The sequence below is a fragment of the Phacochoerus africanus genome, unplaced genomic scaffold (assembly GCF_016906955.1).
Source record: "Phacochoerus africanus isolate WHEZ1 unplaced genomic scaffold, ROS_Pafr_v1 Scaffold_179, whole genome shotgun sequence".
NCBI classification, from domain to species: Eukaryota; Metazoa; Chordata; class Mammalia; order Artiodactyla; family Suidae; genus Phacochoerus; species Phacochoerus africanus.
The window spans coordinates 7,673-21,107 of record NW_025927374.1 but is presented as its reverse complement, the minus strand read 5'-3'; the positions used below and the strand labels follow the sequence as shown (position 1 = coordinate 21,107).

The 13,435-nt window shown below is 48.0% G+C and overlaps 1 gene segment (V, D, J or C); it reads left to right on the top strand.

Moving 5' to 3' along the window:
* Positions 1-1,951: 1,951 nt before the first annotated feature.
* On the top strand, positions 1,952-3,019 carry LOC125119182 (immunoglobulin kappa variable 2-28-like). The segment is given in 2 exon segments: positions 1,952-2,082; positions 2,466-3,019. Coding segments are annotated over 2 exon segments (588 nt in total).
* The last annotated feature ends 10,416 nt before the right edge of the window (positions 3,020-13,435 follow it).

Genomic DNA, 13,435 nt, shown 5'->3' with positions numbered 1-13,435 from the left:
TGTGAAGCTGATGGTTCAATCCCCTGCCTGATGCAGTGGGTTATGGATCCTGAGTTGCTCTGGCTCCGAATTTATCAGTGGGATAAAACTGGGAACTTCCATATGCCACTGAGGAGCCTGAAGAAGGGAAATTTTAAAAAGCTACCAAAAAGAAGAAAAGGTCCCACCATTCCTTTAGAATGAATACGGAATGATTACCCAAGTAAGTGAAGACATGAAATAACACCAAAAATACAAAGTCTGCATGTTCAGAATGGACATGGTCAAAGATGAGTAGCATGTGGAGAATGGCAGCAACACAAACGCAAAAAAAAAAACAAAAGTGAAAATGCCACCCTGAAAGTGTAGACAAAATGAGGAGGTGCCCAAGGAGAATAGAAATGACTGAGGGAAGAGGACGCAAGAATGGTTGGGAGGAAGAGAGCCAGGGTCCTTCACATCCAGGAGGTAAGGTGAGATCAGGTGCCATGAAGAATCATGCAGACGGCAGGAGTGGGCAGCGCAGCATTCCTAGAAAGTCTCATGGAACAGACAGGACCTCTCCTTAGGCTGTACTTCTATACACTCTCCTTGACATTTAAAGCATTAGAGCATAAAGATAAAATAGTCCCAAAATATACGACACTAAATGTTCAAGAAAAGTCAGTTGGATTTGACAGCAGCATACAAAGCATATGTGCATGCTTTTATGTTCTGTTTTTCTTTCTACTCATTACGATTTTCCCTTAGAAACTAGCACGCTGTGTGTTAGGAAGTACAGGAAAAAATGGAAATGATCTTTAAGAATTTACCCAAAGAACGTGGTCACATTTTGATGTATAAATGCTATTCGGAATTAGAGCTATGAAGTCTGAGTTTGAAATGTAAAATCAACAAAATTCATTGACATGTGTGTTCATGTAGTTTTTCAATTGGTATAAATTCTGTTTTAAACTAGATCTGCTTTTCAATGACTGAATTAGAGGTTCTTTATTTTATTGGACCCGGAGGAACATTAAACTAAAATCTCTAGGATACGCTTTAACTGTCTAGAAAGTTTAAACATCTGTATTTTCACACCGACGTTGTAAATGAGAGGTCTACATTTTGTATATCTTAATTTACACCTCACCACACTATTAAGTTTTCGTTATGAAAGGCAAGTTACATGGAGCAAAAACATAGAGTTTAATAAATGAACTAAGACTCTGTGATTTGTTACATATTCCTTTTTAAATGTTTTCTTATGGCCGCAGCAACAGCACATGGAAATTCCTGGGCCAGGGATGGAACATGTACCCCCAAAGCGACCCAAGGCATGGCTGTCCTATTCTTAACGCCCTAGAAATGACAAAAAGACAAAGAAAAATAAAATAAAATTAAATAAATTAAAATCGCTAGGTCTGTTCCTCAGGGATGAAGGACTTACAGTCAAGCTGCTTCCCACGTGGGCACCTCTCCACATTTCTTCCAAGAAGAGCAGCTCTGGGGGATCGTGTGTGTCATCATGGTGACGCTGATCCTCATGAGGTCCAGTGAGTCCAGCCGGTTTACTAACGTAGCTGAACAGAAGTGATTTCCAGAAGAAAACCTTTTTGGTCACGTTGATTGATGGTTTCAGGGTTTGATAAATTCTAAGTAGCATTTGTTACTATTTTTAATTCTAAAAAGTCTTACTAAACTAGGACTAGAAAGATTCAGTACATAAGATGTCCTAGAGCTTCTCATTCAAAAGGATTATGTGTGAGCACAAGCAGGGGAGCAATGAGAGATCTTCCTGAGACTGTAAGGGAGTAAAGAGACGTGACAGCTGCTCCCATGAATGTCAAGATAACGGGTGAAAATGATGAGAAAAATGAGACCGTGATTTCTCTTGGCTCGAAGTTGAGTTCCTCCCCCTTCCCCCCACAAGCTACTTCCCCTCTGCTGCCCCCACCAGGGGATTTGCATTTGTGTGTTGTCCCCTAGGGAGGACCTGCCCAGGCCAGCCTGACATAAAAGGGCAGCTCTAGTCTGGCTTGGACTGATCAGGGCTCATCTGTCCACAGCTGGCCATGAGGTTCCCTGCTCAGCTCCTGGGGCTCCTCCTGCTCTGGGTCCCAGGTGAGGATGGAGGGGAGAGGAGAAGGGGAAGGGGGGCTGTGGGGGCAGGGCTGCTTTTCATGTGTAATTGCCCACAAGTTAGCTTCACACCTTAGCCTCAGCAAAGGGAATGTGATGTTTAACAAAATAGGAATAAGGAAAAATATGGAAGAAGAAATATCCATCCTGTGGTGAAGAGGGAGGCATAGGAAGTGTAGGAAGTGGACTTGACCTCTAGAGGGCTCCTTATACATTGAACATCTCTGGTTCTTGCGAAATTGAATATTTTGTGTATAAATCAGAATCAAAAAATAACCTAGCATGAAGTAAATAACAAGTAGAGAATTGTGAAAATTACTCATGATACTGGCTCAAAATGCTCTTCTTTTCTCTCATTATTTCAGGATCCAGTGGGGCCATCGTGCTGACCCAGACTCCACTCTCCCTGTCAGTCAGCCCTGGAGAGCCGGCCTCCATCTCCTGCAGGTCCAGTGAGAGCCTTGAGAGTTATGGATACAATTTGTTGAGTTGGTACCAGCAGAAACCAGGCCAGTCGCCAAGGCTCCTGATCTATGAGGCTACCAGTAGGGCCTCTGGGGTCCCAGACAGGTTCAGTGGCAGTGGGTCAGGCACAGATTTCACCCTGAAAATCAGCAGGGTGGAGGCTGAGGATGCAGGCGTTTATTACTGCCAGCAATATAAAGAACCTCCTCCCACAGTGATACAGCCCTTGACACAAACCCCTCTCCTGGGGGCCCAGCTGCACACATGGGTGTGTGTTGTCTGGGGGAGCAGAGGGGCAGATGCTCTGAGGCTGTGTAAGAGGAAGAGGTGGGAGAACCAGGGGCAGAGGGTGCAGCTGAGGCCTGTGGACCAGCAGAGCCTCAGCGCCTCCTCAGACACCACATGTCAAGGCCCCGTCAGCTTCATGGCCTTGGCGTGATGCCCCCTTCGAAACAGGCCAGTGAGCGAAGTTGGCCTCCGGGACAACCACAGCTCAGCTGAGTTCCCCTTTTACAGCTCAGGTTTTTGGCCTGGACCGAGTGAGAACTTTATCAGATGCAGCTTTGGAAATGATAAAGAATAGCTGACGGTCAGGTGAAAACAAAAGATAGTACAACAAAAAATGGACCTTTAATTACAGAATTTTAGGCTCTATTATTATATTTTCCATTAAACTCTAATGCAATGAGAATACAGTGTCTCCAATTTACCCTTTTATTTTATTTTACTTTTTGTCTTTTGCAACATTGGCTTTCCAAGCCCTCTAACACAATCCCGTGAAATGGATATTCTTGTCTTTTTTCAACTTAAGTAATGTTTTGGAGATTATGCTTTGGGACATCAATTGTCCTAAAAGCCAACCAATCAGACAATAAACAAACGTAGTGTTTCACATGGACATGCTCATGTCATGAGTCTAAATCTGGATCCTATTTTCTAGATCTAAGTGTAGACAATGGATACATTGACTAGATCCCCTTTTTCAAAATTCTTATGTATTTGTTTTGCTTTTCTTAGGGCTTCACCTGAAGCTTTTGGCTTTCCCAGGCTAGGGGTCAAACGGAGCTGCAGCCACTGGCCTTTTTCACAGCCACAGCATCGCGGCATCGGAGCTGTGTCTGCGACCCACACCACAGCTCACGGCAACACCAGCTCCCTAACCCACGGAGCGAGGCCAGGGATCCAGTCCACATCCTCATGGATACTAGTCAGGTTCGTAACCCGCTGAGCCCCAACAGGAACCCCTGACCCCAGTTTTTAAAAGCTTTTAAAACTACGTCTGAAGAAATAATGGGCATGCTGGGTTCATGTTGTGGCATGATGTGATTCACGGTGAAATACTTCCAGGCAGTTCCTGTTGTGGCTCAGTGGGTTATGCACCCAACTAGGACCCATGAGGATTGAGGGTTTGATCCCTGGTCTCACTAAGTGGGATAAGGATCTGGCATTGCCGCAAGCTACGGAGCTCACAGGTGCGGCATGGATCCGCCTTTGCAGGGGCTGTGGTGGACTTCCCTGACCTGGGAACTTGCATACATCACAGGTGTGGCCATAAAAAGAAGAAAAGAGTAAATAACTTCAGATCACTAGGATGATATAATCCCGGTTGTGATTAAGGGATTCAAAGTACATTTTGCATGGCAAGTGTGCAGTCGAACTTGGATGAACAAGTTCATAAAGACAAATTAAATTAAAAAAAACGGCTTCTACTAAGAAGCTAGAGCCCAGAGAAGAAGTTTTCAGAGGGTGTTTCTACACAAATTCCCAGTGGGCACCGTTTCATCCAAAATGCACATGGCGGGTTGCTCCGATGCCCAGTGTGGAGCCAGGGGATGCTGCTTGTCCTCCTGTGAGCAGGACGCTCCCTGGACCCGACACAGAGTCACAGCCCCTCACACAGGCCCCTTGGCTTTCTGGCCCCTCTCACGTCTGGCAGATTCCACAGCCCCTGATCCCTGAGCCAGACCCTCCCTCCTGCTGGTGGAAGGTGTGGTCTCCAGAAGGCAGAGAAGCTGTCACGTGATCCCTTTCTTTAAGGAAAAGACACATTCAACACTCTGGATGGGAATGGAAATCTCAACCTGTGTGGGGGGCACACTTGAGAGCTCACTTGCCCTTGGGGAGCATTTTCTTGGTCCGTTGCTGCCAGCCGTTGGGTGCCTGGGAATAGAATGTGGACAGCACTCCATCCAAGGGACATCGGCCACCTGACAACCACCAGGACGTCACCAGGCAGCCCAGAAGGAGGTCCTGGGTCCTTTGCCGTTGGTTTCTTTTCAATCCCGACAATTTCTGGGCCGAGGCTCTGGTTCAAAGGGGATAAAACTGAGTTGGAACTTGTACCTTGTAGCCTTTTCTCCTCACCTTGGACACAAATCTTAGGTATTCCCAGAGCCCTTTCCCCAGAACTCCTAACCTTTCACCTCCTCATTATGTCTTTCCAGGCCCTTGAGGAACCAGCTCTCCAGAAATCTCTGAACATCCTGGTCTCTAGTCACGTCCCTGCTAAGACCAAGGTGGTGACCATGTGCGCTGCTCCAGCATCTGCTGACTCAGCAGTTCATTTCAGAGCCCAGCAAGAGCTGGGCTGTAGGGCGGGAGTGCTGCGTTCTTACTCGCACCCACGTAAGATGCTGGTGTGCCCAGGACAAACCTGAAGTCTTCTCTCCCAAGTCACCTGCTTGAGCGCCCCTCGGATGCCAATCTCTAAGCTGATGAAGACATGTTAGGGCCAGGGGGGTGACTGCTGTGGGGACTGAGGTCCTTCCCGTGGAGAAGGAGTCTGCCTGCTGGATTTGTTTAGACCCAGTCCTCAAAGAGCCACCGCTCTGCTAAGACTCACTGACGCTGAGACCCAGACCTACTGATAACTTGCCGGCTTTAAAATGAACAGATCCCACTGGGCAGTTCGGCCACATAGCTGCTTCTTGTCCTACAGACAAATCTAGCAGCGGTCCTTGACCTTCGGGGAGATTGCTTTTTTATTTAACAACGTATAGTTTCTGTTTGTTTATTGAGAAAGGCGTGGCTTTCCACCACAAGCCTAGAAATCTAGGAAGTGCCTTTATATCTGAGCTTTTCAGAGCGTGCACACAGAATCCTATGTCATCCAGCTGTACCCAGCACCATGTGCTGTGCTGATCACATGGCCCAAGTAGAGGAGCCAGTCCTCTTGCTCCTTGAACTGGAGGCAGAGTCCTCTCCTTCCCTGAGTCTTCACAGATGTAGCCAAGATCCAAAGCAGCTGACTGACTCCTATCATATATTACACTGATGTGAGGGTGTCGTGTACACGATGGTGAAATACTTGTCTCGACCAATGGGGAAACCTGGAGAGATACACGTAAAAGAATGAAAATGGAACATTTTCACACACCATGTAAAAAATAAACTCAATATGGATGGAGGACCTTAATGTGAGGCATAGTACTCTGAAAGAAAAGGAAATGTCAAATCCTTTTGATTGTTGATTGACTCCCTGATGTACACATATGGCCAGCCTCACCTCACTGTGTGTATCATATACGTGCCCTGCCTTAGATATCGGTGAAGCTGTGTTCCCCACACAGTATGACCTGGGGTGGATGTAATCCTATCAGTTGAATTCATGACTGACCACGAAAACCTCAAGGTCTAGACTCTTGGGCCACAGCATCCAACATCCTGTAAGTTTCCTTGTCACCAAACTGCCATTAGATGGCAGACAAACACCACCATCCACAAAGGTCCTAGGCCTGATCTTGGAAATTCTGGGGAAGTAGGAGGGAGACTGTCCCATTTTCAAGAGGGAGCCCCTTCGAATTTAAGGTCTCAGGTGTGGTGAGGACACTGGAGAAGGAGCTGCCGTCAGGGTGAATAGTGGAGAAACCCTCTCTGGGTCCTGGGCTCTGGGGCTGGAAGCCTGGCCTGCCCCCCTCCTCTCTGACATGGCTGGGTCCACACAGCCCGTCTCTACCCTTGCTGAGCAGGATCCATCTCAGGCGGCCACCTTTCCCCACCTGCTGAAGCTGACACCGTCAGCTCAAAGATTAGAGACCTGATGTCATTGGCATCCTCAGGCCCTCTTAGGTCACCACCGCCTTGCAAAGGTCCCTTTGGGGACTCCCCTTGCCCTCCACCTTAACGTCCATGCACAGCAAAATCCAACATGTGGAAGAATCTCTGTGCCATGGGCACAGCAGGCCTTCCCCTTCTGCTCAGGGTTCGAGACCCCAGCTCTGCCCTGGTGTGCATTGTGCCCTGCATGTGCTTGGTGTGTGGGTGGCGGTGTGAAAAGTTTCCTTGAGCCCACACTCTGGCCTCTTCCTCTACTCAGGGCGATAATGCGATTTAGTGGGACTATTTCTAGTCACTCTTTAATGCAATGAAAATTGAGGTTTCTGGTCATCTGACCTTAAACTTTACTAAATGCTTCTATAACCCTGAATGACTTTATATTTGTGGTAGACTTGGAAACAGTTTATTTTTCATCCTAAACTTTCAAATTACAGGAAATATAAAGGAACCACAGTTTAGAATAAATCTCTTCCTACGCCATTTCACTTTTTGTTTGGTTTTGTTTTTATTTTGTTTATTTTTATTTATTTTTGTCATTTGTCTTCTTAGGGCCTCACCCGCCACATGTGGAGGTTCCCAGGCTAGGTGTCAAATCGGAGCTGTAGCCACCGGCCTACACCACAGCCACAGCAGTGCCTGACCCAAGCTGTGCCTGCGACCTACACCACAGTTCTCGGCAAAGCCACATCCTTAAGCACTGAGCAAGGCTGGGGATCGAGCCCACAACCTCATGCTTCCTAGTCAGATTCATTTCCACTGCACCATGACGGGAACTCTCATTTTATTTTTTGGGTAAACTTAAAAGTTTTAGGCCTCAAATTGTATATGTCAGTGCTATTCTCACCTGAACATGCATTATTTCATAACATGTGGAAAAAATATCTTTAAATTGAAGCTTTGAAAAGCCATATGCTGAGGTATAAATTTAATTTCTTAAAAAGCTTTGTAATGAGCTTGAGATAGAACATGATCTTGATCAGGAATAGGGACAGAAGAAGAAAGTGATCAGAAAACACACATAGGTAAACACACTTACACACACATGCACACTTCAAGGAAAAGTATATATGAAAACACATGCAGTGAGATCCTGCTGAGTAGCACAGGGGACTATATCTAATCACTTGGGATGTAGCAAGATGGAAGATAACTTGAGAAGAAGAAAGGCTGTTCATGTGTGACTGGGTCACTTGGCTGTTCAGTAGAACATGACAGAATGCTGTAAACCAAGTATAACGGAAAAAATAAAATCATCTAAACATTTTTTAAAAATAGGCGTTTCTGTTATAGCACAGTGGAAACAAATCTAGTAACCATGAGGTCACAGGTTTGATCCCTGGCCTCGATCAGTGGGATAAGGATCCAGTGTTGCCATGAGCTATGGCGCAGGCTGCAGATGCAGCTTGGATCTGGTGTTGCTGTGGCTGTTGTGTAGGCTACTGGCTACATCACTGATTTGACTGCTATCCTGGGAATTTCCATAGGCTGTGGGTATGGGCCTAAAAAGAAACAGAAAAGGATAATAATAGTCCCCATTGTGGCACAGTGGAAATGAAGCTGAGTAGGAACCAGGAGCTTGCCGGTTTGATCCCTGGCCGTGCTCAGTGTGTTAAGCATCTGGCGCTGCTGTGAGCAGTAGTGTAGGCAGGCAGCTGTAGGTCCCATTTGACCCCTAGCCTGAGAACCTCCATATGCCATGGGTGGAGGCCTAAAAAATGAAACAACAGAAAAAATTCTAAAACTACTGCACACACACACACACACACAAACACACACCCACACACCCACCCACACACACACACACACACACACACATACACACAAATGCAGTAAGACTCAGCTAGCACTTGCCTAGATAACCGCTGCTCCAGGAGTCCTCACGGACAAGGATGACACAGGGACCCCTGGGTGCACACAGGCTTTCCCACTGTGTGTGGGGATACAGCTTCTCTCCTTTGCAGCCACACCCTGAAGGCCTGGGGCTCCCTGGTCTGGTGACACTGACAGCAGGCCGGCTTTCTCTCCAGCCCCATGGCTCCTCCTCCCTGGCCTCTCTGCAGCTCACAGCAACTCCACAGGCTGTGGTCTCGGTCCTCACCCTGCTTCAGAGAGAAAGGATCAGACTGGATTGGGGCTGGCTTCATTTTCTCCAAGTCCAGGGCCTTCCTCTCTGACTGGACGAAGAAGCAGTGGTGGTTGGGGAGATGACCAGCACTGGCCACGCTGGCTACACCAATGCCTTCCTCATCTCCCTCCAGCTCCACTCCCGGCACTGTGCCAGCAGCGGCAGCACCCCCTTGAGGGGACAGCCTCCTGTCTCCCCTGTGGCTGCCATACCACAGGCTGGGCTCCCTTCCTGTCTGTGCTGGTGCCCTGTCCACACCGTGTGGGCTGCAGCCCAGCTACGGGCTCCTAACCTCACCTGCCTCCATGGTCCGCACCTCCCCCGCTTGAGCCCCAGCTCCCTGCCACCCACCCCTGAGAACTGGCATCTCTTAGGAGATCTGGTGATGCAGGAATCCGATGCAGGTGCAGGAAACACAGTTAGTTCAGGGAGACACAGTGGGTGGTTGGTCTGAGGAGGATCAAAGAATGTATCTCACCCAAGACGTCTGAGAAGCAGACCATAATGGGAAATTCTCCAGCTTCAAGAATAGCTCCAGGTACACCATGAAGTGGTATGATGAAACTCCCTGCAGCATTTTGAAATACTTCATCCCTGATATTCCTGCTCTTAGATGGAGATGGAGCAAGAAAGACAATGGGGAGCCTTGAATGGAGGAAACCAAACACTCTCCCAACAGGACAGTGCACTGAGTCCGTCCTAGGGTCTCCAGGGAGAAAGGAGTTTTTGGCAGCAAGGGTGTGCTGCCTGCTCTGACCGGAGTCCCCAGGGCACAGCCCCTGGGCTGTCACTGAGACCAGCCAGCCCTGCAGCTGTGCCCAGCCCTCCCCTCCCCCGGCTGATCTGCTTGTTCCCAGAGCACAGCCCACCACCCTGGACACTTACTAAGAGTCTGGGCCCACCCTGGGCAGGAGGCAGGGGTGGTCAGGAGCCAGTGTGGACATGAGGGCCCCCGTGCAGCTCCTCGGCCTCCTGCTGCTCTGGCTCCCAGGGGAGGAGGGAGACCCCCTGAATGACTCCCACGGCTGACACCTGCCCCTCATCCCTGCTCCCTGTCAGACCCCTGAGTGTCTCTGTGTGTCTGGGACATGGGAGCATCCCCTCGGCCACTGGGCTCAGTACCTCTGGGCTCTTCAAGGAAGTCCTCTGACAACAGGAATATGTGTGGTTTTTTTGTTTGCCCTCTCAGGTGCCAGGAGTGCCATCCAGCTGACCCAGTCTCCAGCCTCCCTGGCTGCATCTCTAGGAGACACAGTCTCCATCACTTGCCGGGCCCATCAGAGCATTAGCAGTTATTTAGCCTGGTATCAACAACAACCAGGGAAGCCTCCTAAACTCCTTATGTGGGATGCATGCACTTTGCAAAGTGGGGTCCCATGCGGGTTCAAGGGCAGTGGATCTGGCACCCGATTCACCCTCACCATCAGCGGCCTGCAGGCTGAAGATGTTGCAATGTATTATTCTCAGCAGCTTAACAATGCACCTCCCAGAGTGTGACAGGCCAGCACCTAACCCCCACCCCCACCCCCACCCCCATCCCCCACCGCCCGGGAAGAAGATGTGTGAGGCTGGGCTGCCCCAGCTGCCCCTGGTGCCTCCATCTGCTGAGAGCATTTCTCAGACCACACGTTGAAGGTCATGGCAAGTTTTTGCCAGAAGGGCCAGGGAGCATTGTGTGCTGAATTCATGCGGATATTGTTTTCAAGATTGGGAGGAAAACAAGATAGGACTGTTTTCTGTCAGAAACCACCAGCCTGTCTCCCCAGTGGCTGTACCACGTTGCATCCCCACCAGCAATGAATAAGAGTTTCTGTTGCTCCACATCCTTGCCAGCATTGAGTGTTGTCACTGTTAGGGCTTTAGGCCATCCTGACAGGTGTGCAGGGTGTCTATTGTTTTAATTTGTATCTTCCGATGACACAGAGTGTGGAATAACTTTTCGTATGCTTACATGTCATCCGGCTGTCTCTTCCATGAACTGTCTAGTATTGTCTTTTCCTCAATTTTGGACCGGGTGTTCATTCCCATATCATTCAGTGTTTATAAGTTCTTGCCTTTTGTGTGTGAGTTCTGGATTATCCATCTTTTATCCCATGTGGATTTTGAGATTTGTTTCTCTCGATGTTTCTTGCCAGGTCTTGTTTTAATACAGGGAAGAAGTGTTTAATCCGCCTCGGGGTGAGTTCATCTGGGAAGCAGAGGCTATACATGAGGCCCTCTCTGCCCTCCCCCAAAAGCCAGAGCACGTCTGACTGCAGGTGCTGCCTGCCTCCACTTCTGCCCACTCTCCTCACCCTGAATAATGGCTGCCTTTGCCTCCTTACACTGTATCGGACACCAGTGGGTCAGACTCCCTGGGGGACTGTGGATGACAACGACCTGTTCCACCATGGGGAAGGCACTGATTGTTCCTTGTATTTGCCTTTTCCTTACTTGCTGGCCAGAAATAGTCTTGGAGATTCCACATAACAAAGCATTTGGACCATGCGTGCAGCACAAGTTGAAGCCATAGGAGAACCTTGTGAAAAACCATAAACATTATGCCTCAAAATTTGCAAGTGGTTAAGAGACAACTTCTAAGAAAGATATATCACTTCCCCAAACTGACAAACACTAGGAAACTTGCCCTGTCAGGATGACCAGGAAATAATTGGATGGCATCCTTGCAAATATTCCCCCAAAGGAAATTCTGGAGTCAGACAGTCTAAGAGATGGACACTAGCTTCTAGGAAAAGTCATGCCTCTTCCGAAGTAGGCCAAATTTGAGAAAATACAAGAGCAGAAATTGATCCTTCATTTGTTGCATGAACCTCAACTGCAAAATCAGACAAGGACCGAGCAAAGTGGGAGAAGGATGCTCCCATCGGCCTTTGAACTTAGGTGTGGACATCTGAAAGAAAATGCTGGCAAACCCAAACTGGAAATATACAAGTGAAGTAAGACATTATGAGCATCCACAGCTCTGATTAAAAAACTCAAGTGGGGTTTTAAAACCTGTTTATGTCATTTCCCAAATTAAAGGTGAAAGATTTATGCGATCTGAAGGGAAACCAGAGTTTGTCATTTCCCAAATTGAAAGATTAAAAGATAAATAATGAGCACCTCCATAGATACTTTAAAAAGTACACATAGAAGTCAGTACCTACTGGTGATAAAAGTACTTGGAAAGAGCGGAGTAAGAGGCAGTGCACAACTTCATATACGATGTAGAAAAACCCACACTAATCCTCATGCTCCTCAAGGGAATGGATGGAAATACGTTCTCACACTTACCGTGTTCACGCAGGCCTAAGTTCCCATAGGAGAACAAGAGCTTGATAAAGGGGAGTTCATAAAAGAGCCTCAGGAGACAGTACAAACGGACAATAAGGTAAAGGAAAATCCTCAAAGCCCAGACTTACTCAAGCACTAGAAGCAGAGCATACTCTGACCTCATGCTCTGTGTCAATGGAGACAAGAACAACCCAGATTGACAATGTGGACAGCCCGACTCAGAGGAAGGGAGCATCCTGGGGGAGTATGGGAAGAGAGTTCATCCCAGCAGTGACAGAGAAGGCTGTGGAGCCAGGAGGGGGAGCAATAGGCTGCACCCTAGGAGGCAATGGTCACTTCCCAGAGGGAAGCACCAAGGACACACACGAAACCCTGCATGCAGTCCCCCAGAGAAAGGACAGCCGGGGCCTGGGGAAACAGGGGCCTCCGGAGAGTGAAGTTGTGGAAATCAGCTCCAGATATGCATCCTCTGGCAACCACAGAGCACCAAAGAGTCAGAAGACACAGCACCAAAGGGTTTAAAGGATGCACTTTCTTGTAGTGGATACAGACGAGGTGTTGGTGTAAAGCAACCACCTCAGCCACCTAAAGAAAGTTCCTCCTGCTCCTAAAGAAACATGTCTTGCGGATCAGGAAATAGCTACTCCAACACATCCTTGAGGGAACACGGTTCTCAAGGGTAGGCTCCAATACGGAGAATGGAATGTTGAACACCGAAATTCTTTGGGAGGCAGCAATACCTTTTAAATGCTTCAGAGGACATCCCATTGTGGCTCAGTGGCTTAATAATCATGCTTGTCTCTGTGAAGCTGATGGTTCAATCCCCTGCCTGATGCAGTGGGTTAAGGGTCCTGAGTTGCTCTGGCTCCGAATTTATCAGTGGGATAAACCTGGGAACTTCCATATGCCACTGAGGAGCCTGAAGAAGGGAAATTTTAAAAAGCTACCAAAAAGAAGACAAGGTCCCATCCATTCCTTCAGCATGAATACGGAATGATTACCCAAGTAAGTGAAGACATGAAATAACACCCAAAATACAAAATCTACATGTTCAGCACGGACATGGTCAAAGAAGAGCAGCATGTAGAGAATGGCAGCAACACAAACGCAAACAAAACCAAAAACAAACAAACAAACAAACAAACTAAAGGGAAAATACCACCCTGAAAGTGTAGACAAAATGAGGAGGTGCCCAAGGAGAATAGAAATGACTGAGGGAAGAGGACGCAAGAATGGTTGGGAGGAAGAGAGCCAGGGTCCTTCACATCCAGGAGGTAAGGTGAGATCAGGTGCCATGAAGAATCATGCAGACGGCAGGAGTGGGCAGCGCAGCATTCCTAGAAAGTCTCATGGAACAGACAGGACCTCTCCTTAGGCTGTACTTCTATACACTCTCCTTGACATTTAAAGCATTAG